Genomic DNA, 27,266 nt, shown 5'->3' on the forward strand with positions numbered 1-27,266 from the left:
AGAGACGTGTCAATTTAGCCGTTTACGTGGCCGCACACAGCCGGCTTACCAACGGCCGATTCGCGGCACTTCCTTCGGCCAAGCCGGGTCACAATGACTGCCCAGCTGCAGTGCTTGTTTGTGAACGCCTTGTTTTTCGTCGTGGGAGCACACCAACATCCAACAATAATGTTGCCCGGTTCCACCACGCCACCGCATTTTCCTCATTGCAGCGACGGTAAGTAAACCGGGGCACTAGTCGCCGGAAGCCTCTCAGGGTTTCGCTGCACACAGGCGCTCGCGCCCATTGTCTCCTACTTCCGCGGAAGGATTTCAATCTCAAAGCAAATTACATAGCGTTTCTATGCAGGTAAAGAAAGGGGAAATTAAAGAAAAGAAAGCACGCTTTTGAGAAGCAGAGCCAACGCTTCGACATGGGGACACGTCCTAACGAAAGATGGCTCTGGCTCCTAGGCCTAATTCTCGTTCAGGTTCTTTTTTTTTTGTAGGCCTTCGGATTAAACTTTTTTTCTGCCGTTTACGCGCTCCAGGTAGTCAGGAACACTTACATGTTTACTTTGTATACGTCAGCGTTAGGGTATTACGCTCGACATGCAGTTTGACAGGCTCTTAATCGCCTTCAGCGACAATGCTATTAGCGATGGTCCACCTCTGGCCTGTCACCGCAGGCGCTGGCGTCAGTGCAGTCACTGCGTGGGTGACACCAGAGAGAGAGCTCTACGTCACTCTCTCTTATGTCTTGTATTTACCTTGTGGTTGACGCCTTTAGCCGCCAGGCTTGTGGGCATGACATAGGTGCCAATATTTACCAAAACAGCTTACGGCAGTGTGGTTTATAGTACCACAGAACAAGCCACTCTCTTAAGTGTTAATACTCTTTTTTAATAACTCTAACTACCCCGAGTTATTGCCGCATCTGAGGCAGAATGAAGCATTCGAAACCGAAGAAGCGCACTGTGAGACCAAAAGCTTGGTGAAACTAGCCTACTGAATTAAAGTTGGTAATTGCAGAAAAGAAAAAAGAAAAAAAGCGAACGCTAAGAAAGGGCGTGCTATTTATTCTCAGGCATTGCACAGCGCGTGAAAGATTTCTTCCACGAAAAATTCTAAATGCAATACATGTTCAAATAGCACCATGTATCCTTTCACTACGAAAGTCTCAAAGATTCAACTACATGGTCGTTTAGTGCAAATGCAATCAATAAATGTTTAGAAAACTTCTGTACTTTAGGTTTAACATACAGTTTAAGAAGGAATACACATGCAAGAAATCAATCCCGATTAGCGGCATTTTGGTGTCTCCTTTATAGCGAGAGGTTATGTCAAAGGTAAGCGACCATTTTAGAGGGCACTGAAAGAAGCTTGTTCAATGTGTGGGAACGGAACGCCAGTGAGTTAAAGTTTGACGAACAATGCTTCAACGTTGAACACCTTGTGTGTAATTATAAGGAACCGCCATGAGATACCGCGAATGAATACTTGCACATTACGGAGCGCGGAAGGTTGCATAGTGTTCCCTTGAGCTGCCAACTAGCCTCGGTTCATCGTAACGCACTGCGAATTTCTTGCAACGTGAACGCAAATCCCTATGAATAACAGATGAAGTTGCACCAGAGTCCAACTAAGCGTGCACGCCTTCAACGCTTACGGATACTTGAAGGGCGCGCTGGAGGAATTTTAGTCCTGCCGGTAAGCTACGTACGCGGAATGATGATATGTATGATGATGATATGAGCATCGGTAAATATCCGTGTTTGAAGCCACGTCTATTTATAAGCTTTCGTAAGTCGTGTGTATTCTGCAGGACAACCAAACAAATATAGACGTTAGTCGTAGTTCTCAATTTGGCAAGGCGTGTAAATAACGAAAAATATATTACCAAATATTATGACTACATCCATCGCCATTGCTGCCACTGACAGAACAAGAGGTCATACAGTTTTACTAGACTATAAGTATACCGCTGCTGGTCCAGCCGACGCAACGAGCTCCTTTCCGCGATCTTTGGTTATAAAGCACAGCCTGCGTCGTAGCACAACATTCAAAGGGAATGTGTTTTTTTATGTAATGCAATTTGTTTTTTTTTTTGCTAATATTAGAAAGTTATAGCTGTGCCGCGTTTCTCTATCAGCAGTACGGTAATACTCTAATTCCCTGCCTGGAACTCGCTTCGTTTTGCCGAACGGAAGCATTTACATCGGAAGCTTTTACTGAAAGGCTAGGTGGCTCTTCGTACGGTAATGCACTTCTGGCTGAAAAACTCCATTATGTGGTGCAACTTACTTTCCGGCAGTCTTCCGCATATTTCTATCCATACGGACGCTTGCAAGAACGTGCATAAACAGGTAAATAGTGAACACATGCACGTTTCTACTAAAAAGGAAAGCGATCGCTTCAGGTACCCAGACGTTCAGTTTTCGTTGGCATTACTCTGTACCTGGAATTCAATATCGCCATTGCGCTTTCTTTGTTGTTGTTGTCGGAAATAGCTATAGATTTTCTCGCTTTCTTGTAGGCCGATCCAGTCGACTTTGTTTCTTAATCATTGAAGCTTCGCCGTGCTTGCGCACAGCTGCGGCATTGGTAACAAACTGTGAGGAGATGGACGTGAGCCTCAGCGGCAAGACTCCGTAAAGAATTTCGAAACAGCTGCATACGTGGTTATTGCTTCTGCACCTGTGTTCGAGATGTGCGTCGCATTCAAGTTTGCTAAGAAAACGTTTTTTTTTTTAATTTTGGCTTTTTTCTTTAAACACAACCGTACCTGTTGACTTGGGAGGCGTCGAGTTTTGAGACTTGTACTAGCGTACTTGTACTAGCGACTTGTACTAGCACGTGTACTAGCCATCGCGGTGGCTCAGTCGCTGGGGCGTTGCGCAGCTGAGTACGAGGTCGCGGGTTCCATTCCCTTCTACGGCCACCGGATTCTGATGGGGGTGCAATGCGAAAACGCTAGTCCTTGTGCTTTTCCTGGAAGTTAAAAAAAAAAGAACCATGAGCTCGAAATTGATCCGGAGCTGTACGCTACGGCTTACCTCGTGGCGTTCGGGACAAGAATTTTCGCAGTTTTCTTCTTAAACACGGGTTCTGTCATTGCACATCGTGTTACACATGTACTTGTTATACATAGTACTATACATGTTATAACATGTATAGTACGATGTATGTCGCTTCACTTGCCTATGAATATATGCTGTAAATTTTACTACGATCGACGTCACATCGCTAGACATGAAACAAATGACTAGAAAGCCGTAATAAGCATGGCTGTTAACACTACTTGAGCTCATAGTATGACTGTTTCCTTTCAATGTGAAAAATTTACCGTTGTTAAGGTTACCGAGACTCGATCCTTAAAATTCTGCATTATGGTGTTTGCACCCATAGGGCTACGAAAATGGTTATAAAGATAACTCTTTGAGTTACACCAATATCGTTTAAAGAGCAAGAGCCCTTGCAGTATGCCATCACGTACTCTGATGCGCAATCTGTATCGTTTACAAAGTTCAATATAACCAATGATTAGAACATATCGATTTGATTCACTTGTCCAGTATAGATGACACGTTGAAGTTAGGCAGCAAGCACCTGATGAATTGATTTTTTTGTTTGTAATAGGACGCCCTCTTACTCTTTTACACCACTGAATGATCATCTGATGGCACTATTCCTGCTTGGAATGGGAATCTAGGCATGACTGCATTCGATTATAGCGTCTTTTTTTTTTCACGGAATGTGAGAAAATAATTTCTTGTGGTTAAAGAGTGGTTACATTTCTCGGTTGACGATGGGACATACACAAACTTAGGCATTTTAGGCGCTGTAATAATAATAAAAAAGAAAAACTTATGCAACATGTCCATTCATTGCACACGTACACGTTTTTTCTTCTTTTTTTTACTACGTGATATTTCGGAGATATTGGCGCCTTTAAACGATTCTGAACACTCCTCCTCACATAGAACGAATATATCCTGCGAATGAAGTAAGTTTCGACAGTTACGAATATGGTTAAGTATTTCCACTACGTTAGCAATGAATAACCGCTGATTGCGTCTGTAACCTTCAGTTGGGGTTCAACTTTGAGTATTCAAAATGGCCCTCCTGATAGCCCACTGCGTAGTTTCGGGAAGCCCCACAATTTTAAAGCGAGGCTCTATTTGTGAACCCTCCCGGACTTTCCTGACCGTGGCTGCTGGGTGTTGCTGCTGTCTTGCCCAATAGCTCACGAATAAAAGAAAAAATTAATTAGATGCCCGACGGTGGAATCGACCTTCGGTCACCCAGCACACTCGTGGTGATCATTTCTAAGTTTAACAGAATTTTTAAAAATCACCTGCGGCAGATAGCATAATTCTTGTCCTTGAGCTGGACTACTCGAAGAGGCGGGCACTGCTAACGCGGGAAATCGAAACATGCATTCAACGTATTAACCACTATAATACTAATTAACCTCTCAATGGAATTATTTGCGGCCCATGTTCCGTCCTCTGAATAACTGAGCTTGATGACTAGAATTATGTTACCTGCAAGATGCGGTTAAAAGAAAATTCGGTAAAACTTGACAATGACCACCCCGTACGTGCTCTAACCATTAGGTCACAATCGCGTGTATGCTTCGATGGCGCCAACGCCCACCAGCTGTTTGAGACGATTCCTCACGTGTGTCACATTGCGTAGCGCGGACGCCCGAGAGCGCATCACGCCAACGACGCAGGAATGAAATTGGCAAAGTCTGAGTGTTTGCATTAGCCGCTTCGCAAAAGCTTCGCTTCGTATACATGGTGGTGTCAAAAAACTTTCGCGACACGCTCAGTCTTGAAGACAGTAATTTATTTACGTGCATTTATCTGCACGTGACGAATAAAACAAGAATGTGAAGTTTTACAAATCGGCTAGTCCATTTCGATGGCTGTGAAGCTCACTTTACGATGAACGCTCTGGTCAATGATCGCTGGGAGAAACCCGTTTGTTTTTCTAGTTTTACTTTGCCATTTGACCAAACATTACTTAATTATATAAATAATTAATTTATTTATTAAAAAATAATTAGACAACTACGCTTGTTTTAGTTTCTCTTGGGTCACGTGTTGTTTGGTGTGCGAGATACTTTCTAACGTTACACAGATTCCGTGCGCCCTTATTCTGCAGTTCGCATAATAATCTGCAGCTTCACTTTTTCCCTAATCATTAAAGCTACTTCGCACCATGATAAGTCGCTACTTCTTGCGCGCAGATTCAAATGACAGGATTGCAACAGCCTTCTCAACAAACTTCGAGTGTGCGCAGTCGCGCGGCATGAAAACTTGAATTTCAATTACAAACTGGCGCAGTTCAAACTTCGCATGGGCTTGGACAAAAAAGCTTTCTTGAAGGAAAAAACTGTGCCTTTGAATTTGTGATCCGCGAGTAGACGTGACAATCTATTTCATCGAATAAAACCTAGTTCGTTGCCTGCTGGACTATAGTAACGGCGCGTGACAGTGCGTTCCTGCTCAGAAAACGCACTGGCAGTTTATGTTAAGAAGTTCTACGCTTAGAGTACTTGACGACATCAGCATGAAGTGTTAATATCCCCGCCCTCGACAAAATTATATAAGCGCAACTTTTGAGGACGTGTTCCATGTTAGGCGTAGTATGGTTGCTGCTTTAGTCTTATTTCATTGACCAAAATTAAAGTCCACCCCCCCCCCTCGCATCTTCCACACAAACCAGTAAATAAATAAATAAATAAATAAATAAATAAATAAATAAAAGTTCACAACCATTCTACTCTGTAGAGATGGAACAGCAGCGAAAGCTGACGACAGTCAAAGCTCTCAAACTAAAAGTAAAGTGCTTCACCTCCGCTGCGGGTCGCGGCCCGAAGATAGTGCAATGCCGCGTCGACCCGCGGTGGAGGTGGAGCGCTAAGCACTCCCCATACGTGGGCCGATCCCCCACAGGGGTATGCGCCATTGAGCTTGGAGCCTTTCTGCACTATCACCACGATTGGTCCACAATATTTTTTTTTCTGGTGACGGATGCCGAAAAAACTACGGAAGGTTAGCCATATGCAGCTTTCGCTGTAATAAATAAATAAATAAATCGCACGCATGCACGCATGTACGCATGAGCCGTACGCCATGAGGACGTGAAATTTGTACATGTTCTTACATCACACTGCTAGTCAAGATTTGCCTTTATTCGTACTGAACTTCCTGAATAGCATATTTCTGGCCGTGTTTGTATGAAAAGTACCTTCACTCTATAGTCACGCCCAATGACGTAGAGAAGAGAACTCCACTTATTATGGTTTTGTAACTGATGTTGTTTGTGCTATTGCATGCTGTTTCCATTTCAGCCGGCGGTATCGTGGAAGGCTGCGTAGAGAAAATGACGTCGTTTCTTGCCAGAGCTCGGGGTGGTCGTTCAAAGGATGTATGTATACAACAAGAAGTTTCTTGAAAGCGTTTCGCGATGTTCTGCTTCACTTCGGTAGAATACTAACAAACTGCCGCAATTAATTAGGTAAACTTTCCGTCTGTTTCCGTGTTCATGTGTATCGGGAAATTGGACCCAGCAATATCACAAATAAAAATAAAGAAAAGCAACATGAAAAAATATCCACTTTAAGAAGGAAAGACTAGCTATGGTCTTATAAAATTACATTAACTTATAAAAACTAATAACAATAGACGCATAGACTCCTGTGACGCCCTGATTATCAAAGAAAAGAAAAGCACCCTGCACACGCATCGTGCGGCGTATTAAGAATACTTTTTAAAGAAACAGTAAGGAGCGATCGATAAAGCAAGATGCAATATGTAATGGAAACAATGACGGATGAAGAGCGGTTCCAGACGAGTCATATTACAGAACGGATGAACACAAGAGCGCATTTCTTCAATATGTAGTGGACGCGTGCTTTTTCTTCCGACTACCAACGGTGATACACGATATGCAGCCGCGCTTTATAAAACGAGCGAACACGAGCGCCTCTTTGTTGCACTACGTATTCGGCAAATACACGTGTCCACGACTGCGAATGCCAGGCATAAGGTCCTTTGTTGGACGAGGCCACTCTACGCTGTCCCTTTGTTTTGACGGGGGAGCCGCTTTCTCTCTGTGCGGCATCGTTGCCATTGTGCAAGCCACATCAAAAGATTGGCGATGTGGTTGCCTAAGACCGGCACGCGCGGAAGGTGGGCGGGAGGGGGGGAGGCGAATGCGAGCGGCGAAGTGACGCGTGGCGGAGGTAGTGTCCTGTGCTCTCGGCCGATGACCGTCACTTGCTCTGCCCGCTCAATAGGGACCGCCGCCACGTGAAAACTGTGCATCCGAAGGAGATAGGCGGCGTCGAACAGAAGATGCCGCACGACACAAAAGAGCGTAAATGCCGCAGTCTCACAGACGCTGGCTTCAGAAGACACTCAGGACAGCGAGCACGCGAGTGTAAGTGCGCAGCCGCGGGAGCATCCTTACGTGTTTCGAAAGCACGTGAGCAAAGAAAAACAAACAGTGTCACTTCCAGATGATGTGCTACACTTGCTCTATATGCATCAGCAGATTTACTCCGCGCCATCATACAAGAAGGCGCGGAGTAAATACCTTTTGCAGTCCGACAGCCGAGGGTTTTCTTACTTTTATGAATACTACATGACATCTTCTAACATGTTATCATCGTGCAGTTTCCAGCGAGTCTCAGTCATGCCTTGTCTAGACAAACAGTTTAGACAAATGGTTTATTTTGGGCTCTGAAAGTACAGACCAAAGGGGTGGGAAAAACAATATCCAGAAGAAATGATCTAGAAGTATCGACTGCTTCTTCAAGCTTTCCGTGGGGTAATGAAGCATAATGGAAATACCATAACGCTTAATTTATATCTGTTTCATATCAAAATATTTATCTCATGCTTATTCATATTTGTGCTTGTTTGTTTAGTTTTTTTCTTTCTAGTGTAGATGATTCTAGAGAGATGTTAGCGCATAGCTAAAGTGGCACTGATTAGTCATTTTCACAGAAAATAACTATGCGTCGGTAAGACACATACATAAAATAATGCTGGATTGTTTGTGGGTCACCGTTGAACTACTCTGTGAACATGCCTCCTTGTAGTTCGTGGATTTTCTTACAATTTTATATTGCGTCATCCTGCTGCGTTTTACAACGGCATACCACGAGCTTTCCCAGCACGCGTACACGTGTTCTGCGGCGCATTTAATTCATGGCTGCCATACATAAATCAACTAGTACAAAACCTAAGGGAGAAAATACAGACCAAGATCTATGATCGGGTTTGAATAAACCATTATTTATCTCTGTCACCGTGCATATTTTAATGATGGAACTCTGATGCTAGGTAATATTAGAACTGCGGGGATCATGCATGTGTTCTTCATGAGGCTGAATCAATGATTTATGTGCTCGTTTTGTTGTGTTTTTTTTTTCTTAGATGAAACATGAGAAGATAAAGAACTTTTTGCAAGTACGAATATTTTATTTCTTTTCCATGCGGTATCAGTAAATTTATACTGGCTTTATTTCTGCAGCGGTACGGGCATTTTCTCGAAACTCTGTCTACACTCGTGTGCATGGTAATGTGAGAGAAAAGCTGTTACAACACTTTGACGGCCATAAAAACAGAATTTACAACTTATTTACTATGATGAGAATGAGATGTTCAGACCACAAGATGTCCTACAGAGTTGCTACGTGACTTCTGCCTAGTCCTTTAATATGTAATGAGTGGACACCATACAGTGCATAGAATGCAAGTACATCTGGTGCACTATGATTGCGTAATGAGAGCTGAATATGATAAATATAATAAGCCGATATACTGAAATAAAGACTTATTCACTTCTCATCATCCGTTATCACATTCTGCACCAAATAGCCTCGCGCGATACACCTTTTGGGAGCGCACTAGATAAAAAAACTGCAGGCGCACCAAGCTTAAGAAATATAAGTAGAGCAGTTCGTAAGCACCCGACCGGTCGCGCAGTTTTTCTTGAGAGCTGTTTTGCACTGCACAACGACATATATGACTTCGCGGACGTTGGGAGCAGAGAGATGAGAGAGAGAAGGAATCGTCTTCGTAAGCAGATGCCCAATGCCTCAGGCATTTCCAGACGAAGAAAACTAAGACGAAGTAGTTAATTACAGTTATTCACAACATACATATAGGAAACCATTATTCTAAGTCATGTTACATCGCTCAGAAAGGAATAACGCCCACTGCTAATGCGGCAAATTTGCGTTTTCATTTGTCCCACAATCCATAAAGAAGAAAATGTGTATTTCACCCTTTTGCCATACGGAAAGCTCTGGCGTTGTAGCCACTGGAAAGGTGCTACAACTAGTCTATGGCGTTGAAAATAACCATAATGGAATATGCCAATGTACCCAAGATCGACACTTATTGTTACAGCAATAATTGTTACTGCACTACAACAGGCCTTCCACGAAAGCGCACAAGATAGTTTTCTTTCAAAATCTGGCCTCGCCATGTCCTGGTATTCCGTACCATTTCATGAATACAAGTGGCATACCGAGCTCGACGTCCTCCTTTGCGATTTTGATTCATTAGTATGTAATCATCTATGTATCACATTACAAAGGCTAATTGTTGTCTTCTTAAAGTAGCTCATTTTTAATGTAACACATAATTCAATTATGCGTTGCGTTGTATAGGCCATCATTCGGTTGTATACGACATGAGTGTGTGGGAAATCATTTAGAATTGAGTTACGCACGATCTTCTTTAGGTATGCTACACAAGTGCTATACATGTGAGATATCACTTCGTGTAAAGTTAACATTTTTGTATCACCTTACGCAGGGATCCACAGATTTTCAGAACTGCCTTCTGCACAGGCAAGAGCTTACTCTTCGAGAATATGCGGCATGGTGCGAGCACAAATCGTCAGTGGTAAGCATTGCGCGGAAGTATTAGAAGCATTTCGGAAGGGTTTACTGTTGCATTGAAAGTAACGCCAAGAACTGAGTCAAGATTATTTTAGCTGGCGAAAGCGGGCGCCAAACATGCCTGTCGGTTGATAATTGCGCGGAGCAATAGGAAAAATGAAGATAAGGCATCTTGTCATAAGCTTATTATCTGACCTCATTAATTCCAGTCTTGAAAGGTCATCGCTCTTAAACGCTCGGCATCGTTCAGCCCTGCTGCTGAATTAAGGGAATTGCAATGCCATACAGCACAAAATGTTACAGTTGCTTTATATATCCTGGCAGATCAAAGCTGTTACGATACTGAATGCCGTTTAAAAGCTTACTTAATGTCAAAAGGAAAACAAAGAAAAATATATAAAAAAGTCAGAGCCCTTCCACCCTGTGAAGAGAGAAGTCCAGCGAAGCTGGCGCTATCGTTGGTTTTACTACATTGGGCTATTCCTATGTTGAGAATTTGCTGTGTTGAATTCGACTATTATGAGTTCAGTACTGGGCGAAATATGCGGGGTCTTGGTATGCGTAGCGCTTGTGTTTCGGCTCCCTGGACCGATCATCGTCGGTGGTATTCGCCCGACGGTAAATGTGGTAAAAGGGCTGGATGAAATTTGGAGTTAGAATTTGTAGCGCCGTAAAGGCGAATAAAATACAAACATACGTGTCAATTAAAGAATGACATAGGAATGCCTATTCTGCCACAACAAAAAGGAGAAAAAATACAACCGGTATCGCTATAGCGCGGGGAGAGCTATGCGTTGCCATACTTCACCCGAGAAGTCGCAGCACTATTCTAGTGCGTAGCTGTGATGCGCAAATGTGAGCAACAGTTGTTCATTATTTGCGCTTAATTTTACAATATAGACGCTTCTAGTGAAGCATCAACAACTGTTCGTTATTTCTTTCATCTACGTAGGAAGAATTATATATTAACGAAATCAGGGAGCACTATAACGTAAAGCTATTCCCCACTTTTCTATTCCAGCTCTAGAATCAGCCCTTCATGATTGGTAAAAAAATTTTCGTGTCACCGCCACTTCGCCTGTCTGTCAGGCGACGTCACAAAAGCCGCGATAGTTCCCCATCTGATATGACATGTATGCACTGATTATGCATGAATAGACCGAACGGAAGAAAAATCATTATTTCTGATTTGATACTGTTTCGCCATTAGTCTTCTGATATTGGTCGAAAATTATCGGGCCGTGTCCACTTAGCCTGTTTGTCACGCACCGTCACAAAACCGCGAAAACTAACCACGACAAAGTGACGTGGGCGCGTTAAAGATGCAGTAATATGCCAACAAAACTGACTTTTTTTTCTGAATAGCCGGAGACTGCCACGTTCAGAAAGGAATCGAAGATGGTTGCGCGCTGGTCGCTTAGGCATTGACTACTCTCACATGCTGGAGTGCACGGTTTTATTTACGTATAATAAAACTTTTTGCGCTGCAGTATAACGTTATCGAGCCCTTTCGGCATTTATACGACATCGCTCTGCCAACTCTTCGCTGCTGGGTCTCCGTTTTAGCGACATTCTTAGCCTGCCGTTGCACGCCGCCAAGATTTTCGACCAGTGATAGCAAGCTAAGTAAGTGGAAACCGACCAATCGCAGGTGCCAGCACCATCCTCCTCATCCAGGTATCTATTTTCACTGCGCGGACTCGGCCCCATCGAAACCCTCTCCACTTGAGCGTGCTCCTCGCTTCATGAGAGCTGGTTAGATAAGAAAAACCTCTTAATGTCGAAAATGTCATTCGTTTTGAACTCAAAGTGGCCTCCTATAAATGAGATGAGCGTCTTATTGGGCTGCTCATTCAATGCTGCGGTTTTCCCGCTTGATGCTTGCTCGGCAGCTGCGTAAGTTTGACGTCAGGAGATTGGAATACAAACAGATTCGAATAGTTTTACGTTATAGTGCCCTAGGTATTTATTCAAGGTACCTTACAGGCCTCTATTTGAGTCACTCAGAAAGGGGGCGATTACAATAATATGGGACCGTCAAAGCAAAAACAAAAAGAAAAAAAGCTTTAACAAACTGATGCTGATGAGTTAACCCACCGCCTTTTTTTTTGTCGGCGTAAGGAGCAGGGCCGCTACAACGTAAAGATATTCCAATTTTTTTCCTATTACATTTCATTTGTTAGGCCTCCATGATTGGTCAAATATTTTTAGGGCCACGACCACTCCATCGGCCCGTCCCGAGACGTCACGAAAACTGCGAAAACTCCTCATCTCATCATGATGTGTACACACTAATTATGCATGAATAGGCCCAACAAAAGAAATATTTTTTCTCTATTCTACGCCTTGGTAACCATTAACCGTCTGCGATTGGTGAAAGTGTTTTCCAGCCCCACCGAGTTCGCCTGTTCGTCATGCGACGTCACAAAAGAGTGCGAACTCGACCCGTCAAAGTGATGTGCACGCACTAAATATGCACTAACATGCCGAAAAAAAGCTGGCGTGCTGTAACGTAAAGCTACCCCAAGGTTTCCTATTCCAATTCTGCTATCAGCCCACGATGGTTGGTCAAAAAATTTTCTGGCCACCCCCACTCCGCCTGTCTGTCACGCGACGTCACAAAAACCGCGAAGTTCTGATATGATATGTGCACACTGATTATGCATGATTAGGCCGAACTAAAGAAAAATCCTAATTTCTGATTCGATGCCTATTTCGTCATTACCGAAAAAAGCATTACCAAAAAACTGATCAATTGCTATTGGACAAACGTCTTCGGGATGCGCCCACTTCTCCAACTTCGAAAACTGCTAAAACTAAAGCGTCAGAGTACCATGTACGCGTTAAGGACGCATTGATATGCCGAACTAAACTGAATTTTTTTCGGAATAGCCGGAGACTGAACCGTTCAGAATGGAATAGAATATGGCTGCCAGACGATCTCTCTGACGCTGGCTTCTCGGCGCTGCCGAGGAGCATGAATTTATTTGCGTAAAGTTAAAATAAAAACTGCGTGGCAGTACAAAGTTATCGAGACCTCTCGGCACGTATACGACGTCGCTCGGCCAACTCTTCTTTGCTGAGGATACGTTTTTGAGGCATCTTTAAGTTTGCATTGCACGCCGTCGCGATTTTGGACCAGCCACCGCAAGCTAAGTAAAAGGAGGCGGAATCGCAGGCGCCGGCGCCACCCTCCTCATCCGGTTATCTATATTAAGTATGCTGGCTAGGCCCCATCGAAACTCTCTCCCTTTGAGGGTCCTCCTCGCCTATTGTCAGCCAATTAGATAACAATAACTGCTCAATGTATGGAATGCTATTGGCTTTGAAAGCAAAAGAAGTGACATCCTATTAACGAGAAGCGCGTTTGATTGGCCTTTTTAAGCAATGCTGTGGGTTACAGCTCGATGCTTGCATTGGTGGTTACGTAAATCTGTCTTCACGAGATTCGAGGAAAAATATTAGAACAGTTTTACGTTATGGGGCCCCTGAACCTTCTTTTTGGAGTAGTCAGAGAGTGGCTCCGTTCCGAAAGGAATAGAAGATGGCTGTCCAATGATCGCTCCGGCACTGTGTACTCGGAACTGCCGGCGAGAATTGCTTTGCATATAATAACAATGCCGCGTGGCAGTATAACGGCGCTTAGCCCTTTCGGCATGTACGTACGTACATACACAACAACGCTCTGCCAAATCTCCCCTGAGCATCCACTCTTGCCGCATCTCCAACGCTGCGTTGAACGTCGCTGCGATCGTCGAAGATCCACCGCAAGATAAGCAAGGCGCAGCGGACCAATCAGAGTTGCCGGTACCGCTCTCCTGTCTGGGCTATCTGTTGTACTGCGCTAGCTCAGACCGAACAAAAGCTTCTCCTCTTCTTCGCGTACCTCGGCTCGCGTCAGCAAATAAAGCAAGGGCAATCTGTCGCCACGGGCAATGCTCTTCGCTTTGCAACAAAACTAATATCACCTGCTATGAAAGAGGAGAGCCTTTGATTGGGCTATTGAAACAACCGCGCGGGTCACCGCCAGTGCTTGTGTCGGCGGTTGCGTAAATTTGGCGCCGGAAGATTGTAATAAAGTCAGAAATAAATAAATTTCCATTATAGCGCTTCAGTTATTGTGAAACAATACAATGCAAGAGGGTCATTCTCAGTTAATAAATGAGAATATCAATGTTATTTATATTATTAAATAATTGGAATGTTTGTTTCCCCCGTATCAGTTGGTTTCGAGATTCAATTAGTATCAAACGTGTTTACGTCTTAAATTCTGGGCTACTTTGTATCCGGCAATGCTATGGAGACGAACTCTTCACCCCCTATTTATTTATTTTTTTTTAGCAGCGAAGCTGTTTATGGCTAGTTATGGCGGATCTCGTCTCCGTGGACGTAGACCAACAATTTTTCATACGTGGGCCTATCCCAAAAATAGTGCAATGCCGGGCCGACCCATGGCGGAGGATAAACAGGCGTTAAGCACTCCCCATACGTGGGCCGATCCCCAATATAGTGCAGTACCGGGCCGACCTGCGGCGGAGGTGAAGCAGGCTTTAAGCACTCTCCATACGTAGGAAGATTCCGAAGATAGTGCAATACCGGGCCGACTCACGGCGGAGGTGCAGTTCGCCATTAAGAGGGCCACATTCACAGCTTCGTTGGTTATCCTTCTTCGCAGAGTGGAAGGGTAATTAATTTTTTTATTAGACTGCAGCACTGTCAGCGAACTTATTTACAGAACAACAAAGGATATCCGAACTGGCCGGAGCACAGAGCGCAGTATATCGTTCTCGTAGCATGAGCTACAGGTCTGAGCAGACTACATATTTCTGGGAGCGCACACTAGGACATGTCAGCACACACTAACACACTTTAAATTGAAGCACCGAAAAAGTCCATTTAAATCCCTTTGGTCCTCTCTAGATCCCTAGATCCCTAGGTCAGGCAAATTTGCGGTCACACCTTCCTCGCGCCGGTGCGTCTAAAGTCGCCGAAGGCTCCGCCTGGAGGGCGAGGGTGCGCATAAGCACCCCTGTACATTTGTTGCCTGAACATAATTGGAGAAGTGCCTCGGGCAAACACGGCTCCCTGCTCCAGAGAAAGGAGGGCATATGTGTTAATAAGAGGGTTCACGCTTGCCTCGATTGACGCGTCTCGGCTCATTGAATGGCCTAGCAATTCTCTGGTTCTTGATACGATTGGTTTGGGCGGTTAGCAGCGGCCTTAACGAAACGGTGCAGAACGCTCTTTCCAGAGAATTTCTTTGTCCCACCAACGTCCTGGTCAGCAACCCGGTGGTTAGGGGCGTAGCCAGGGGAGGGGGGGGAGGCTATGGGGCTTCAGCTCCCCCCCCCCCCTTCCCGAAATTTGTTTGTGGTGTCCATGCACCGCCGACCAAAACAACTCCCGGCGCCGGAAATCGTTCTGGAGTTTGTCTAGAATGTCTTTTTCCCGCTCGAAAAGACATTTCAGCGCCCACATTGAAAACTCGGGCTGGATTTTGCGGCAGTGCCCATGCACCGGGAGTCACGTAACGCAAGAAACCCCGTCCGAGCACAAAGTTTCAAGGCCCTTTTGATGGCGAGCGGGCTCGTGGCGGCATCTCGCGGAGGCCACGGAATCTACGGAGCGCATGAATTTCAATTCCGAAACTTATGGGTATAAAGTTCTCATAAACTTTTGATGCGAAAGGTGCATTGACATTTCCATAGTTGTGATTTAGCTTTTCAATTCCGGAACTTTGCGGGTTTAATGTTGTTATAAACATTTGACGCCAAAGGTGCATTGACTTTTCTAAAGTTGTACATCGGAACATACGAGACAAGCCAAATCAACACTATCAGACAGGTTGACAAAGCACGCAGCGAGGTCTGATGAGACGAAGTGTTGTGGTGGTTCAATTGTGCCGTCATGTCGCCGAAAAAAATATGAAATTTTTTTTTCACATGCACCAAAGCATCCATGTCAAGACACTAAAGCCAGCAAAGGTAATTAGAATATTTATTTTTGTACTTGACTTCCATTCGTGAGGACACGTTGAGCCTCTTCAGTTTTCTGGTTCTTGCTACCCGCGGGCTGCCAGAGCGAGCCAGAGCGCATGGTTTTTTTTATCGTGTTGCCCCGACCAACGCGAGGCGCACTTCGGTGTGCGTTCGTTTTTCTCTGGCCGAGGGGATTTTCGCCTGGTAGCGTTTTGGACGCTTTCTAGCCAGCAGACGAGGAAAAGAGACAATGGTCACTCGCCGCCATCACTGTGGGGACTCGACGGATTGCAACGCGTTCGCTCGAGCGCAACCTCTGTGGAAAGTCTTGTCTCGTGGGTGTAGGATGCCGAGCAGTATGCGTATAATTCTCTGTGGACCAAGCGTCTCACGTTTTCTTCGATGTTCCTTCGGTAGACACATTAGGTGCCCAGAGTAGGCATTCGATTGTGGCCAACATGCTTTCCTTTACGTTGCTTTTTTTTTTATTTCTGGGCCGCCGCCCGACAAAAGAAAAAAAAAAAACATTGTTGCGACGCAGTGAATTGTCGCATTGTGAAAGTTCGATTTTGTTACTTCTATTACGGAAAGTAATGGGCCATGGGACGTTTCAGCTGCTGGGTACTCTTATTATATTATTGCGGTAAGAATTATATGGACACTCCAGGCGCGTTCCTGCCATCGCCGTCGCCCTCGTGTTCCGTATAAAGACCAAAGCGATAACATCGTGACCGCGCGCCTCCTGCTGTATGTGGGAGTGAAACTGTTGGGGGGTTGGCAGTGGCATGGGTGAGCCGACGATGGTGGCTCAGTCTTGTGTGCGCAAGGGAGAAAAGCGGGGAGGAAGCGTGCCGCCTTCCGTTGGGCGCGATATATCGGGGAAAGTAGAGGGGGGGCTTAGGATTCTGTGACCTGTGAATCTGTGATTGGGCAACATCTTTATTTCCCTTGTTTGACGCATTGTATACAGTGACCTTTTCTTAGATACGTAAATTTATTGCAGACTTGTGCCTACATTTCAATATCTTATTGTGAGGTTTTGTGTATACGTGCTGAGAGCTTTGTTTCCAGTGAAACTTTTGTGCCCTTTATCAAGCTGTATCTTCGCATTTCTAATGTACGAGGGCGAGTCAAATGAAAGTGAGCCAACCAATCCCGCGCAATAATCGTTCTGTTGATTATCTGCGAGGCATGCGCGTAGGACACGGGCATCTCTCATTTACAAAAGTGACACGCAGGTGTGAGGATCAATGTTCTTTAATGCTCTCATACACTGGGTTGAACATGGTTGCGTGACATAATGCACGCTACAAAAGTTGAACAACGTGGTGTCGTGAGCTTTTTGACAGCTGAAGGTGTTTCCCAAAAAGAAATTAGTCGACGTGTGGCTGTGGTGTACGTTGAACATTGCATTTCATTGGCTGCTGTGAAGTGTTGGAGGACACGGTTCAAAGAAGGACGGGAAAGTTGCAAAGACGATCCAAGACCGGACCAAAGCCACCATGCAATCACCCCCAACGCAATTGCAATGGCTGGTAAGCTGATCAGACAAGAACGGAGGATAAGCATCGATGAACTGACCGAGCGTATGAAGATCAGTCACGGTTCGGTTCACATCATAATTCATGAGCATCTCGGTTATGGGCACTTGTATGCGCAATGGATGCCCAACATTATGAACCCCCGCCAGAAGACGGAGAGGTTCGGCGCTGTCCTGACTCATCTGGTCCGGTATCAGAATGAGGGTAAGAACTTCTTGTTTGCAATTGTGACCAGGGACGAATTATGGTGCCACTACTACGAGCCTGAAACACGACGGCAAACCTTACAGTGGAAACATTCGAATTCGCCACCCCCAAAGAAAGCAGGCCGTCATTTCTACCGGAAAGGTGTTGTTGACTTTTTTTCGATCGTCAGGGGCCATTATTGATCGAATATGCTAAACCTGGAGAGACTATCAATCGTTTCCGATATTGTGAAACTCCATAACGGCTACGTGTTGCAATCAAGGACAAACGACGTGGAAAATTTACGAATGGGGTTATCTTGCTGCACGACAATGCCTGGGCCCACGTCGCTTATGTGGTTAATACAAAACTGGCAAAGTTCATGTGGGAAACGCTCCAACATCCGCCACACAGCCCAGACCTGTCGCCTTGCGACTTCCTCATTTTAGGGCAACTGAAAAGAAAGCTCAAGGGAACCAGATTTGTGTCGGACGATGACGTGAAAGAGTCAGTTACACATTTTTTTAAGCAACAACCCAAGCAGTTTTATGAAACGGGAATCACGCGACTCGTTAGTCAGTGGGACAAATGTCTAAGTGCTCATGGCGACTACTTTTAAATAACGTACGCCATTTCTCATATATTCGCATTGGCTTACTTTTATTTGGCTCGCCCTCGTATATTTCGCAGAACTCCTGCTTTTTATACTTCCTCTCTGTTGCGACTATAATTTCGGTGCTATTACTCCCTATTGACGACCAGCGACAGCTGCTCCTGCGCAATACAATGAAACAAATGACAGCGTCATTGAGATTTTTCTCCAGCCGTTGTATATGTACAAACATGTAAACAAAGTTCTTCACTGACAAAGTTTCATTAAACTATTTGTCCGGAACTTGTTCATTTTATGGCTTTTACATTCCTCATATCAGCAGCATGCACTGCTTCGCTTATTTTGAACTGATATAGTTCAAAAGTTGGTGTGATACTTTCGTTACTTATTAAATAGACAAAAAACATGGAAGCATAGATATCAGTTATTTCGGGCACAATTTTTGGGAAATACAAGTATACTCTTTTACGAGAAAATGCATTGCATATTTTAGTTGTATTGACAGTGCGTAGCGTTCAAGAATTCGTTTGCAGCATCTTTGGCAATGGCAATGCAGTTATTATTCAGGTATTTCACCCCTCGACTAATTCTATGAGTCTATAATATTTCTCTAAGTCTATAATAAGTCTAAATTTTATAAGGGGGGGGGGGCTCACGTTGCCGAGCTTCAACGTGAGCCCCCGCCCCCTTGCGAAATTTCTGGCTACGCCACTGCCACTGGCATTCATAAACCACGCTGTCTTCGGCCAAACGTGCCACACCATGTGTAGTCATTGGTCTGACTGATGGAACGTACTGTTAACTTCACAAAGCTTAAGCGATTCTCTCAGGAAATTGAAGCGAGGTACGAAGGTCGCTGACCCCGTTGGCCGATTGTAACCTCACCCCCCCACCCCCCCCCCCGTATATCTTGGCCTGGAGCGCTGCAACGACTACTTTACAGCCCCATATCCTTTGCCCTTTGTTATTATTTTTTTCCTATTTGCATTATTGCAGGCACGAAAAGTGGCTGTTTGTTACCGATACCTGATTGACAAGCATACGGTGAGTTTTTTTCTTTATTACATTTGTTGCACTACATATAACTAGCAACACGCACATGCACGCGAAAAGTTCCAGCTACTTAATTCATTTTTTCTTGATGCAGCCAAAACTCATTGCAGTATATCCTGTGGTAAACCGAATAACAATAACATAATCACTCTGGCATAGAACATACCAGCAGAATCGCATTATTAGAGGCATGTACTGCGACACACAAGCAATTACGCTGGCAAAGCGTTGTTGTTGGTCGAATCTACGCTGCCGAGGGGGCAGGGTAATATCGGCTAAATAGTAGTCTATTTCATACCAATAATCGCCTCAGAAGGTCTCTTCAGGTCAGTTGAACGCGACCGAGTGGCTTGACAAAAATACAAAGTGCAGTGCGTGCCATGCAACCACCGCTAGGAACTTGCTCACAAGCGAAAAACTGCACGCGACCAGGAGATGGTATGGTATGAAGAACTTTATTTGGTCCTGAAGGTCAACCATAGGTTGACGCGGGCTGCTCCCACGTTGGGACTGTCAGGTCGAGCCCTTCAGCCACATCGCGGGCCTTCTGGACTGCCCGTAATTGGTGAGAGAGTGATTCGCTGTGTAGCATTTGCCGCCACCATTCTTCTTCTTTGTCACAGTCTGTGAAGACCGCGGGGCACTGCCAAAGCATGTGGTCAAGAGTAATGATGCCATTGCACTTATTACAGTTGATTTTTGTTTCCCTCTCAGGATAGATCCTGTTAATAGAGAGAGAGAGAGAGAGGAAAGGGGAAAGGCAGGGAGGTTAACCAGAGAAAAAAAAATCCGGTTGGCTACCCTACGCTGGGGAGAGAGGGGACGGGGAGGTAAAGTGGAAACAAAGAAGAGATAAGGAAAGGAAGGAGCATAGACACACAATCACAATCGGTCACTGTCACCGAACACTGTCATCGCACAGCACACTGACACTTGTAGCACTATCAACATCTGTTCAGGCTACAGTCGCCTGTCCAGTTCTGTCAATAAAATCTGGACTTGGGTATGTTCTAGTCTGTAGCAAACGTAATGTGACCGCTTGGGCTCTGCAAAGCTTACCGTGTGGCAATGGGTACTCCCTTCTGCTTAAATAATAATGCTTCGTGATTTCGTTATATGTTAATAATCGATCCCTGTGTTCCCCGGGTGAAGTGTAAGTTGCTCGGTCTTGAAGAGCACGGCTAGAAAGTCCTCGTGCTGCTTCATTTGACACCTCATTGAGGTTTCTCCGAGCTCCGTCCACTAGCCCCAGATGTGCAGGAAACCAGCGGATTTCAATCCTCTCACTGTTGACCTTCTCTAGTAATTTTGTTGGTATCCGTGTCACATATCCGTTGGTAAAGTTGCGTATGGCTGTTCTAGAGTCACTGTAGATATGTGTCCACCGATTAGCCCGAATGGCTAAGGTGATTGCTACTTGTTCTGCTACTGTTGGGTCCTTGGTATAGACGGTGATGGCATCCCGTATGTTACCTTGAGTGTCTACAACAACGGAGGTATACGCATCCTTATTTTTAACCCAGGCAGTGTCAACGAACACCGCCTGCTGCTTATGTTGATCTATGTCCTGAAGGAGTGCCTTCGCCCTTGCCTTTCGTCCCTCGAGGTTATGTGTCGGGTGCATGTTCCTAGGGAACGGGGTCGTCTTTATTGTTTCTCGTAGTCCCGCTTGCAACTGTGTTAATAATTCTCCTTCGTTGGTGTGGTTGTTAATTTCTATGCCAATTTCTTCAAGTAGCGCCCTCCCAGGTCGTGTCCCCATTAGTCTCTCCTGGTGGGCCACCTCCTGAGCCTCAGCTATCTCTTCTAGTATGTTATGCAGCCCTAGGCGCAATAAGCTATCGTTAGCCGTGCTGATGGGAAGTCCTAGTGCAGTCTTTATAAGTCGTCTGATTAAAGCGTTTAGCTTGTTCTTATCAGCCTGTGTCCATTGTAGCATGCCAGCCACGTACGAGAAGTGGCAAAAGGCGAATGCATGTACCAATCTTATGGCACTGTGTTCTCCTAGCCCCTTATGCTTGTTGGTAACTCTACGCAGAAGCCTAATGACTTCTTCTGACTTATTAGATATGTGTTGTATCATCCTGCAATTAGATCCATTCGCTTGCAGGAGAAGTCCTAGCACTCTAATAGTCTCCACCTGCCTGAATGGTTCTCCATTCTTGGCGTATATGTCAATGCGGGGTTCTTCCTCTGGGATATATCCGTTCGGTTTGCGCCCACGCTTACTGCTCCGTAGTACCAATAGTTCTGATTTCTTAGCAGAGCAGTTCAGTCCCATACCTTCAAGTGTTGTTTCCACCACATAAATGCTTTCCTGTAGTTCGGTCTCTGTTTGTCCCATATTACCTTCGGCACTCCAGATTGTTACATCATCTGCATATATAGCAAAGTGGATACCCTCAATCTGCGCGAGACCTCGAGCCACTTTTGACATTGCCAAATTAAATAACATGGGAGATAGGACGGACCCTTGTGGTGTCCCACGATTCCCAAGTTCCAGAGTTGTCGATTGGAGTTCGCCTAACCTGAGACAAGCAGAACGGCCACCGAGAAAGGCTTTAACTATATTGTGCAATCGTTTACCCAATCCCATCTCCGAGAGGATATCCAATATGGCCCTGTGCTTGATGCGATCAAAGGACTTTTCTACATCTAGGCCTAGAAGAGCTCTCGTATGCAGCGGGCTAGCAAGAATAAGGTGATGTTTGAATAAAAGCATTGCATCTTGAGTCGAAAGTCCAGGACGGAAACCGATCAGGTTATGCGGAAGAAGATTTCTGTTTTCTACATACTTAGTAAGTCTATTGAGTATGACATGCTCCATGGTTTTGCCCAGACATGATGTTAACGATATGGGTCTTAGGTTATCTAGATTTAGTTGCTTGCCTGGTTTGGGAATAAGAATTGTGTTAGCAATTCTCCATTCCTCTGGATAATCACCATTTCTCCAGAGTTCGTTGAAATACTCTGTTAAATATGTTATAGATTCATCGTCCAAATTTTTCAACAGCCTATTGGAAATGCCATCTGGACCGGCAGCAGATCTACTGTTGAGGTCGTACAGGGCTGCGCGAACTTCGCTTTCTGTGAAGTCTTGATATATAGGCTCACAGTCTTCCCCTGTATATTCAAGCGGGTCTGTACTCTCATTGCTATCCTTAAGCGGTAAATACTTAGCTGCAAGTCGATCCAGAATGGCCTCCTCCGTTGTGTCCTGACTGTCACGATGGACGAGTCGTGCTACTGCTGTTCTCCTATTAGATTTCGTGTCGTTCTCATGAAGCAAATGTCTAAGTAAATTCCAATTTCCACCACGTCTGATTCGACCATCTATGGAATTGAAAAGTTCATCCCATTGTTGTTTCTGTAAATTTCTGGAGTGTTCTTCAATCTCCCTATTCAACAATGATATGCGCTTCCTGAGTCTCCTGTTCAGACGTTGCGTTTTCCATCTTTTTAACATAGATTGTTTGGCTTCAATCAAGTGCGCCAGCCTACTATCCATGATTTCGATATCCTCCTCTGTGGTAATATCCTTCGTTGCCGCCTTTACATCTTCCCTGAGCTGAGTGGTCCAAGTTTGGAGTGTTTTCTTTTCTCCTGTCTCTGTCTCAGCTCTGCTTTTCCTTGCTTTCCGAAAAAGATCCCAGTCAGTGTAGTTAAAATGCTTTATCTCATTACTTGGTGTTTCCAATAGTATTTGCAATATGTAATGATCGCTACCCAGGTCAATATTGGAGTTATTCCAGCCAGCGTTCACTAAATTTGATACAAAAGCAAGGTCTGGGGTGGAGTCCCTGCATGTAGATGTACCACACCTAGTGGGATAAGCTGGGTTTGTGATGAGGGAGAGATTAAGATCTGTAACTAGGTGCCAGAGTCCATCCCCTTTCTTAGTATTCCAGCGATATCCCCAGGTTTGATGTGGGGCGTTGAAATCTCCTCCAATAATGAGTGGAGCGTGCTTAGTAATAGCCATAGTCTTATTAAGAAGTGCCCTGAAACTCTGTTTCATGTCGCTAGGGCTGCTATAAACATTAAGACAAAAGAGGCTTCGCGGTTTGCTTCTATTCCTTTTCAAAATTATTTCCACAAGTAAGTATTCTAATTTGTTCAGTCCAAGGTGCAAATCATGTTCTATGTAAGGTATTTTCTTATCTACGAGCGTGGCTAGCCCCCTACCCGGCTCTTTGCCCCTGCATGTCGCTTTGTATCCGGAGAGGCTGATGTCATCCGCCAAGGTTTCCTGCAGCATAATAATTTTCGGTTTGTCTGCAGAGTTTTTTATTAACTGCATGAGAGGTACTTTTTTGTGATAAAATCCTCGGCAATTCCATTGCCACACGGTAAAGCTCCCCCTGCTAGCCATTGCTTATAGAACCCGCCTTACTGCTACCCGCTAGAGTACGCTTCGTAGAACCCCTCGACGCGCCAGGGAGTGATCTGACGCTTTCTGCTTCTGAGGTAAAGTATTCGTCGTCCTCGCCTTGCGCTTCTACTTTGGTAAGCCTCTTTTCAGCCGTCAGTCTCCATTTCCATAACTTATCAACTTTGAAGGTAGTTTTGTCTATGGCATCTCTAAGTTGTTTAATCGCCTCCTTGATCTCTTCCAAAGCAGAGCACACTGTCGTTTCTACTGGGCTTATTGCCCGCTTCTTTGTGAGCTGGTGTGTTTTCTTCATCCTGACTGTTGTCATTATTCACCGGTTTGGCTATTGCTACTTTTGTGGAGCTAGTCTGCGAGTTCTTGCGAAGTTCTACAACCTGCTTAGTAAGTTCTTTATTTGCCTTTCTTAGATACGTTACTTCTTTAATTAGCTGTTCTACCCTGGCATCATTATCTCCGACCGGCCGCCCCGCACCGCTCTCCGCGGTCCCCACAGTACCTTTCACTTTGTCGACCCAGGTTGTTCCAGATGTCGTCTTGTCGCCAGGCGTCTGCCCTCCTCCTTCGAAGCGCACCTGCACTTCACGTGATCTGGAGCGGCTTCTGCCCTTCGAAGGCGAGCGGCTTCTTGACCGTGTGGAGCTCCTTGAGCGCGTGCGCCCCCTGGTGCCCGTTTGGGCATACAATTGCAGCTGAGGTGGTGTCGCCCCCGATTCAGATCTGTTGCGTTCTCGTCGTCGAATTCGCACCACGTATGGAATTTGGTACCGCTGTCGGCAAGTCTTGTCTCCAGTTGGGTGGTCCCCTCCACAGAATTTGCAGTTAGGCACACACATGTGATTGTCCTCCGGGTTTTGAGTTCCACATCCTCTGCACTGTACCACGTCTGGTGTTGGACATACATCTGATCGATGTCCAATCTTTCCGCAAGCATAGCAGACATCAACTGCTTCCTATACAGGTAACACCTTACAAGGGTCGACCCGTATCTGACATAACTGGGCACCTTGAGCCCATCAAACAGAACAATGACCGAGCCCGTGGATTTAATACGTTTGGCTGCCAATGCCAGTGGGTTAAAGTCATGCACAATGTTCTGCGTTATCGTGGCCTGATTGTCTCTGAGGTCAACTCTCCGAATCACCCCTTTACACGTGGTATGCGGAGCTGTCTCGTAGGCGTTCACTTCATATTCGGTTTCCCCTATAACTATTGACCTGATTCGCACATACCTGGCAGCATGACTGGGGTCTGGTGTACTAACCACCACGATGTTTTGCGTGAAGTTAGGGCAAACGACATCCTCTCGGGCTTGTTGCGGAGTCAGGCCTGATGCTTCAATAATCGCCACGCCTATCGCTGTGGTGCTCACTTTGCTCAAGTTGAGACCTCCTCGTGGACGGATGATGATCTTGCTGTGCTCCTCGGGCAATTGGGGCATCCTTGATGCCTTGACAATCCGATTTTTAAACATAGTGGTTGTAGGTCCCTTGTTCTTGCTGCTGTTGCCTTGCTCTTGCTGGCTCTGCGGCGATGTTTTCCCATCGCCAGCAATCCTTGTGGTGGAGCGAAATTTTCGGCTTGTCACAATTTGCCAACCTAGATCTTCCTCATTCTCTTCTAATCCGATAGCGTCTTCATCTTCCATGCGCGTGTCCGCCATCGCGGCCCGGCGGGGCCAGTAGGCCTACTTCGGTCTTGCGCCAAGAAAGGCCAGTAAAAGTCCAAAAATGGAAGTCCCACCTTAAAGAAAGGTGTCCGCGAATTCCCGGTGACTTCACAAATCCAGTGATGTGCTTGAATCCGTAATGGCGGCAAAGACGGCTGCACAAACATTCAAAAACGACGGAGCCGGTGTGAGGGACGTCCGCACCTCGGCTTCTTCTTCTTCCTTCCGACCAGGAGATGGCCACGCGAAATTCATTTCGACGAACGAACTTACCGTTCACAAATTTCGTGCTATACTCTCACACAAAGGCCCGCGCAATGCCACCGAATATACGTTATTTAGATGAGGTGTACATTGTTTATGAAATGAATTTTCTCTTACAGAAATCAATGTCCGAGACTGTCGTGTCAGAGGGTATTGAGAAACTTCAGGTGAGTTGAGGCCTTCTGAGGCTTGAAATTCAGTTAAGTTCATTTGCAGTTTCAGGGCAGAAACCGACGGTGGCGACAGAAATACAGTGTTAGCTACCACTCCAATATATGCCCTCGTCATGCTCCAAATCCTTGGGCATGATACGAACAGCTGTGTGACAATCATGGTGCATTTTACAACAAACTATAATACGATTGCATGGTCCAAAACAATGCATTATAAACAATGCCTTGAAAAACTTATAAAAATCAACTTAGTCCTTTACAAATCCATTGTAGTCATAGCCGGACCGGTGCGGCGCGTCGCCGTACCTATTTGTCCTTACGTAGTCAGTAAACCTTTTGATGATCTTCCGCCTAATCTGTGCGGATTTTGGGATGACACGGCATCTCCACACCAACACTGCCTACCGTCTTCAGGCCATCGTACTTCATCGCTCTACATGATTCTGGGGGCACAAATAATCCAGAGTGCAGGAATCTATCAAAAACGGGTGCGCAACCTCAAGAATAGGATAATGTGCTGCACCTTAAAAAAGTGGAATGTATATGGTCGGGCCGGACAGCGACTTCAAAGGCAATTTACAGTTTGTTTACTCTGGCTTTTGTGTGTTGTGTATGTGTCACAATCAGTTCAATTAAAAAAAGCGAATCGCTGCTTTTTTTCTGTGCTGCAGGATTGCATCCTAAATGAACACGATGAATCAATGGAGCACTATAAGAAAAAGTCACATAAGTGGAAAAGGGAAGTTCCTAAACCAAGCGAGCCCATCGAACCTGAAGAACCAAGGGAAATGGAACCAGTTGAAAGCGAAAAAATGGTAAGAGAGCTATAGCTGGAGAGAGTTCAACGTACTAGGTATAGCGTACCGAAGGTGAGTGTGGTTTGCAAGGAAAATTTGTTGATCAGAGAAACTGCTTTCCATAACACTACGCAACATGACGCAGGGGCCGGAGCCAAGCCTTGTTTTCCCGGATCAAGACTACCCCACAGAGATGCCCCGGGGGCGGCGGCCGAAGCGAAGCTTGAAACCTCGTCCCCGACCATCCTCAGGCCGCATGCCCCACAGGCGACCAGATTGGAGACAGACGCAAGCGAAACGCGGTGGAGGAATGTGGTCGTACCCACTCCACGACCAGACCTACTATTACCCGAGGCGCGAGAAAGGCCTGGGCAATGAGACCGCACAGTCTGCGAATACGACAGCCAAAACTCCGCCAACGACCAGAAAGTTGCCGGGGCCGATTACAAGGCCACACGTCGCGACCCCTTCGACCACCAAACTTCCTCGCACGTCTCGCAAGTGAATCACAGCTGTTGCGACCGCGGTGAATGCTGGTCGGGAGCGCAGCCTCACCGCCGACAGCGTGGGACGTCGTCTTCAGCGTGGTTTATTCTTACGGATGTCGACAGAGGGTGTAATAATGCTCCTTCGCGGTATAATTTTTTGGAGAAAGCTGCTAAATAAAATTAGTGCGATCGATTGCGCAATAA

The 27,266-nt window shown here is 45.5% G+C and overlaps 2 protein-coding genes across 2 annotated transcripts; one reads left to right on the plus strand and one right to left on the minus strand.

The window, feature by feature from the left end:
* LOC135897816 (uncharacterized) lies at positions 1-27,266 on the plus strand. The gene is made up of 8 exons (XM_065426520.1): positions 1-217; positions 6,344-6,420; positions 8,436-8,468; positions 9,825-9,914; positions 19,225-19,272; positions 25,724-25,771; positions 26,449-26,592; positions 26,720-27,266. Exons 1-8 carry the CDS (start codon positions 94-96, stop codon positions 27,077-27,079), a joined length of 924 nt encoding a protein of 307 aa, XP_065282592.1. The 5' UTR covers positions 1-93; the 3' UTR covers positions 27,080-27,266.
* On the minus strand, positions 19,857-25,281 carry LOC139055439 (uncharacterized). Its single transcript, XM_070532925.1, has 2 exons — positions 24,171-25,281; positions 19,857-20,003 (listed from the first exon to the last, which is right to left on the minus strand). Exon 1 carries the CDS (start codon positions 25,143-25,145, stop codon positions 24,174-24,176), a length of 972 nt encoding a protein of 323 aa, XP_070389026.1. The 5' UTR covers positions 25,146-25,281; the 3' UTR covers positions 19,857-20,003; positions 24,171-24,173.

The sequence above is a fragment of the Dermacentor albipictus genome, chromosome 1, assembly GCF_038994185.2.
Source record: "Dermacentor albipictus isolate Rhodes 1998 colony chromosome 1, USDA_Dalb.pri_finalv2, whole genome shotgun sequence".
Classification (NCBI taxonomy): domain Eukaryota; kingdom Metazoa; phylum Arthropoda; class Arachnida; order Ixodida; family Ixodidae; genus Dermacentor; species Dermacentor albipictus.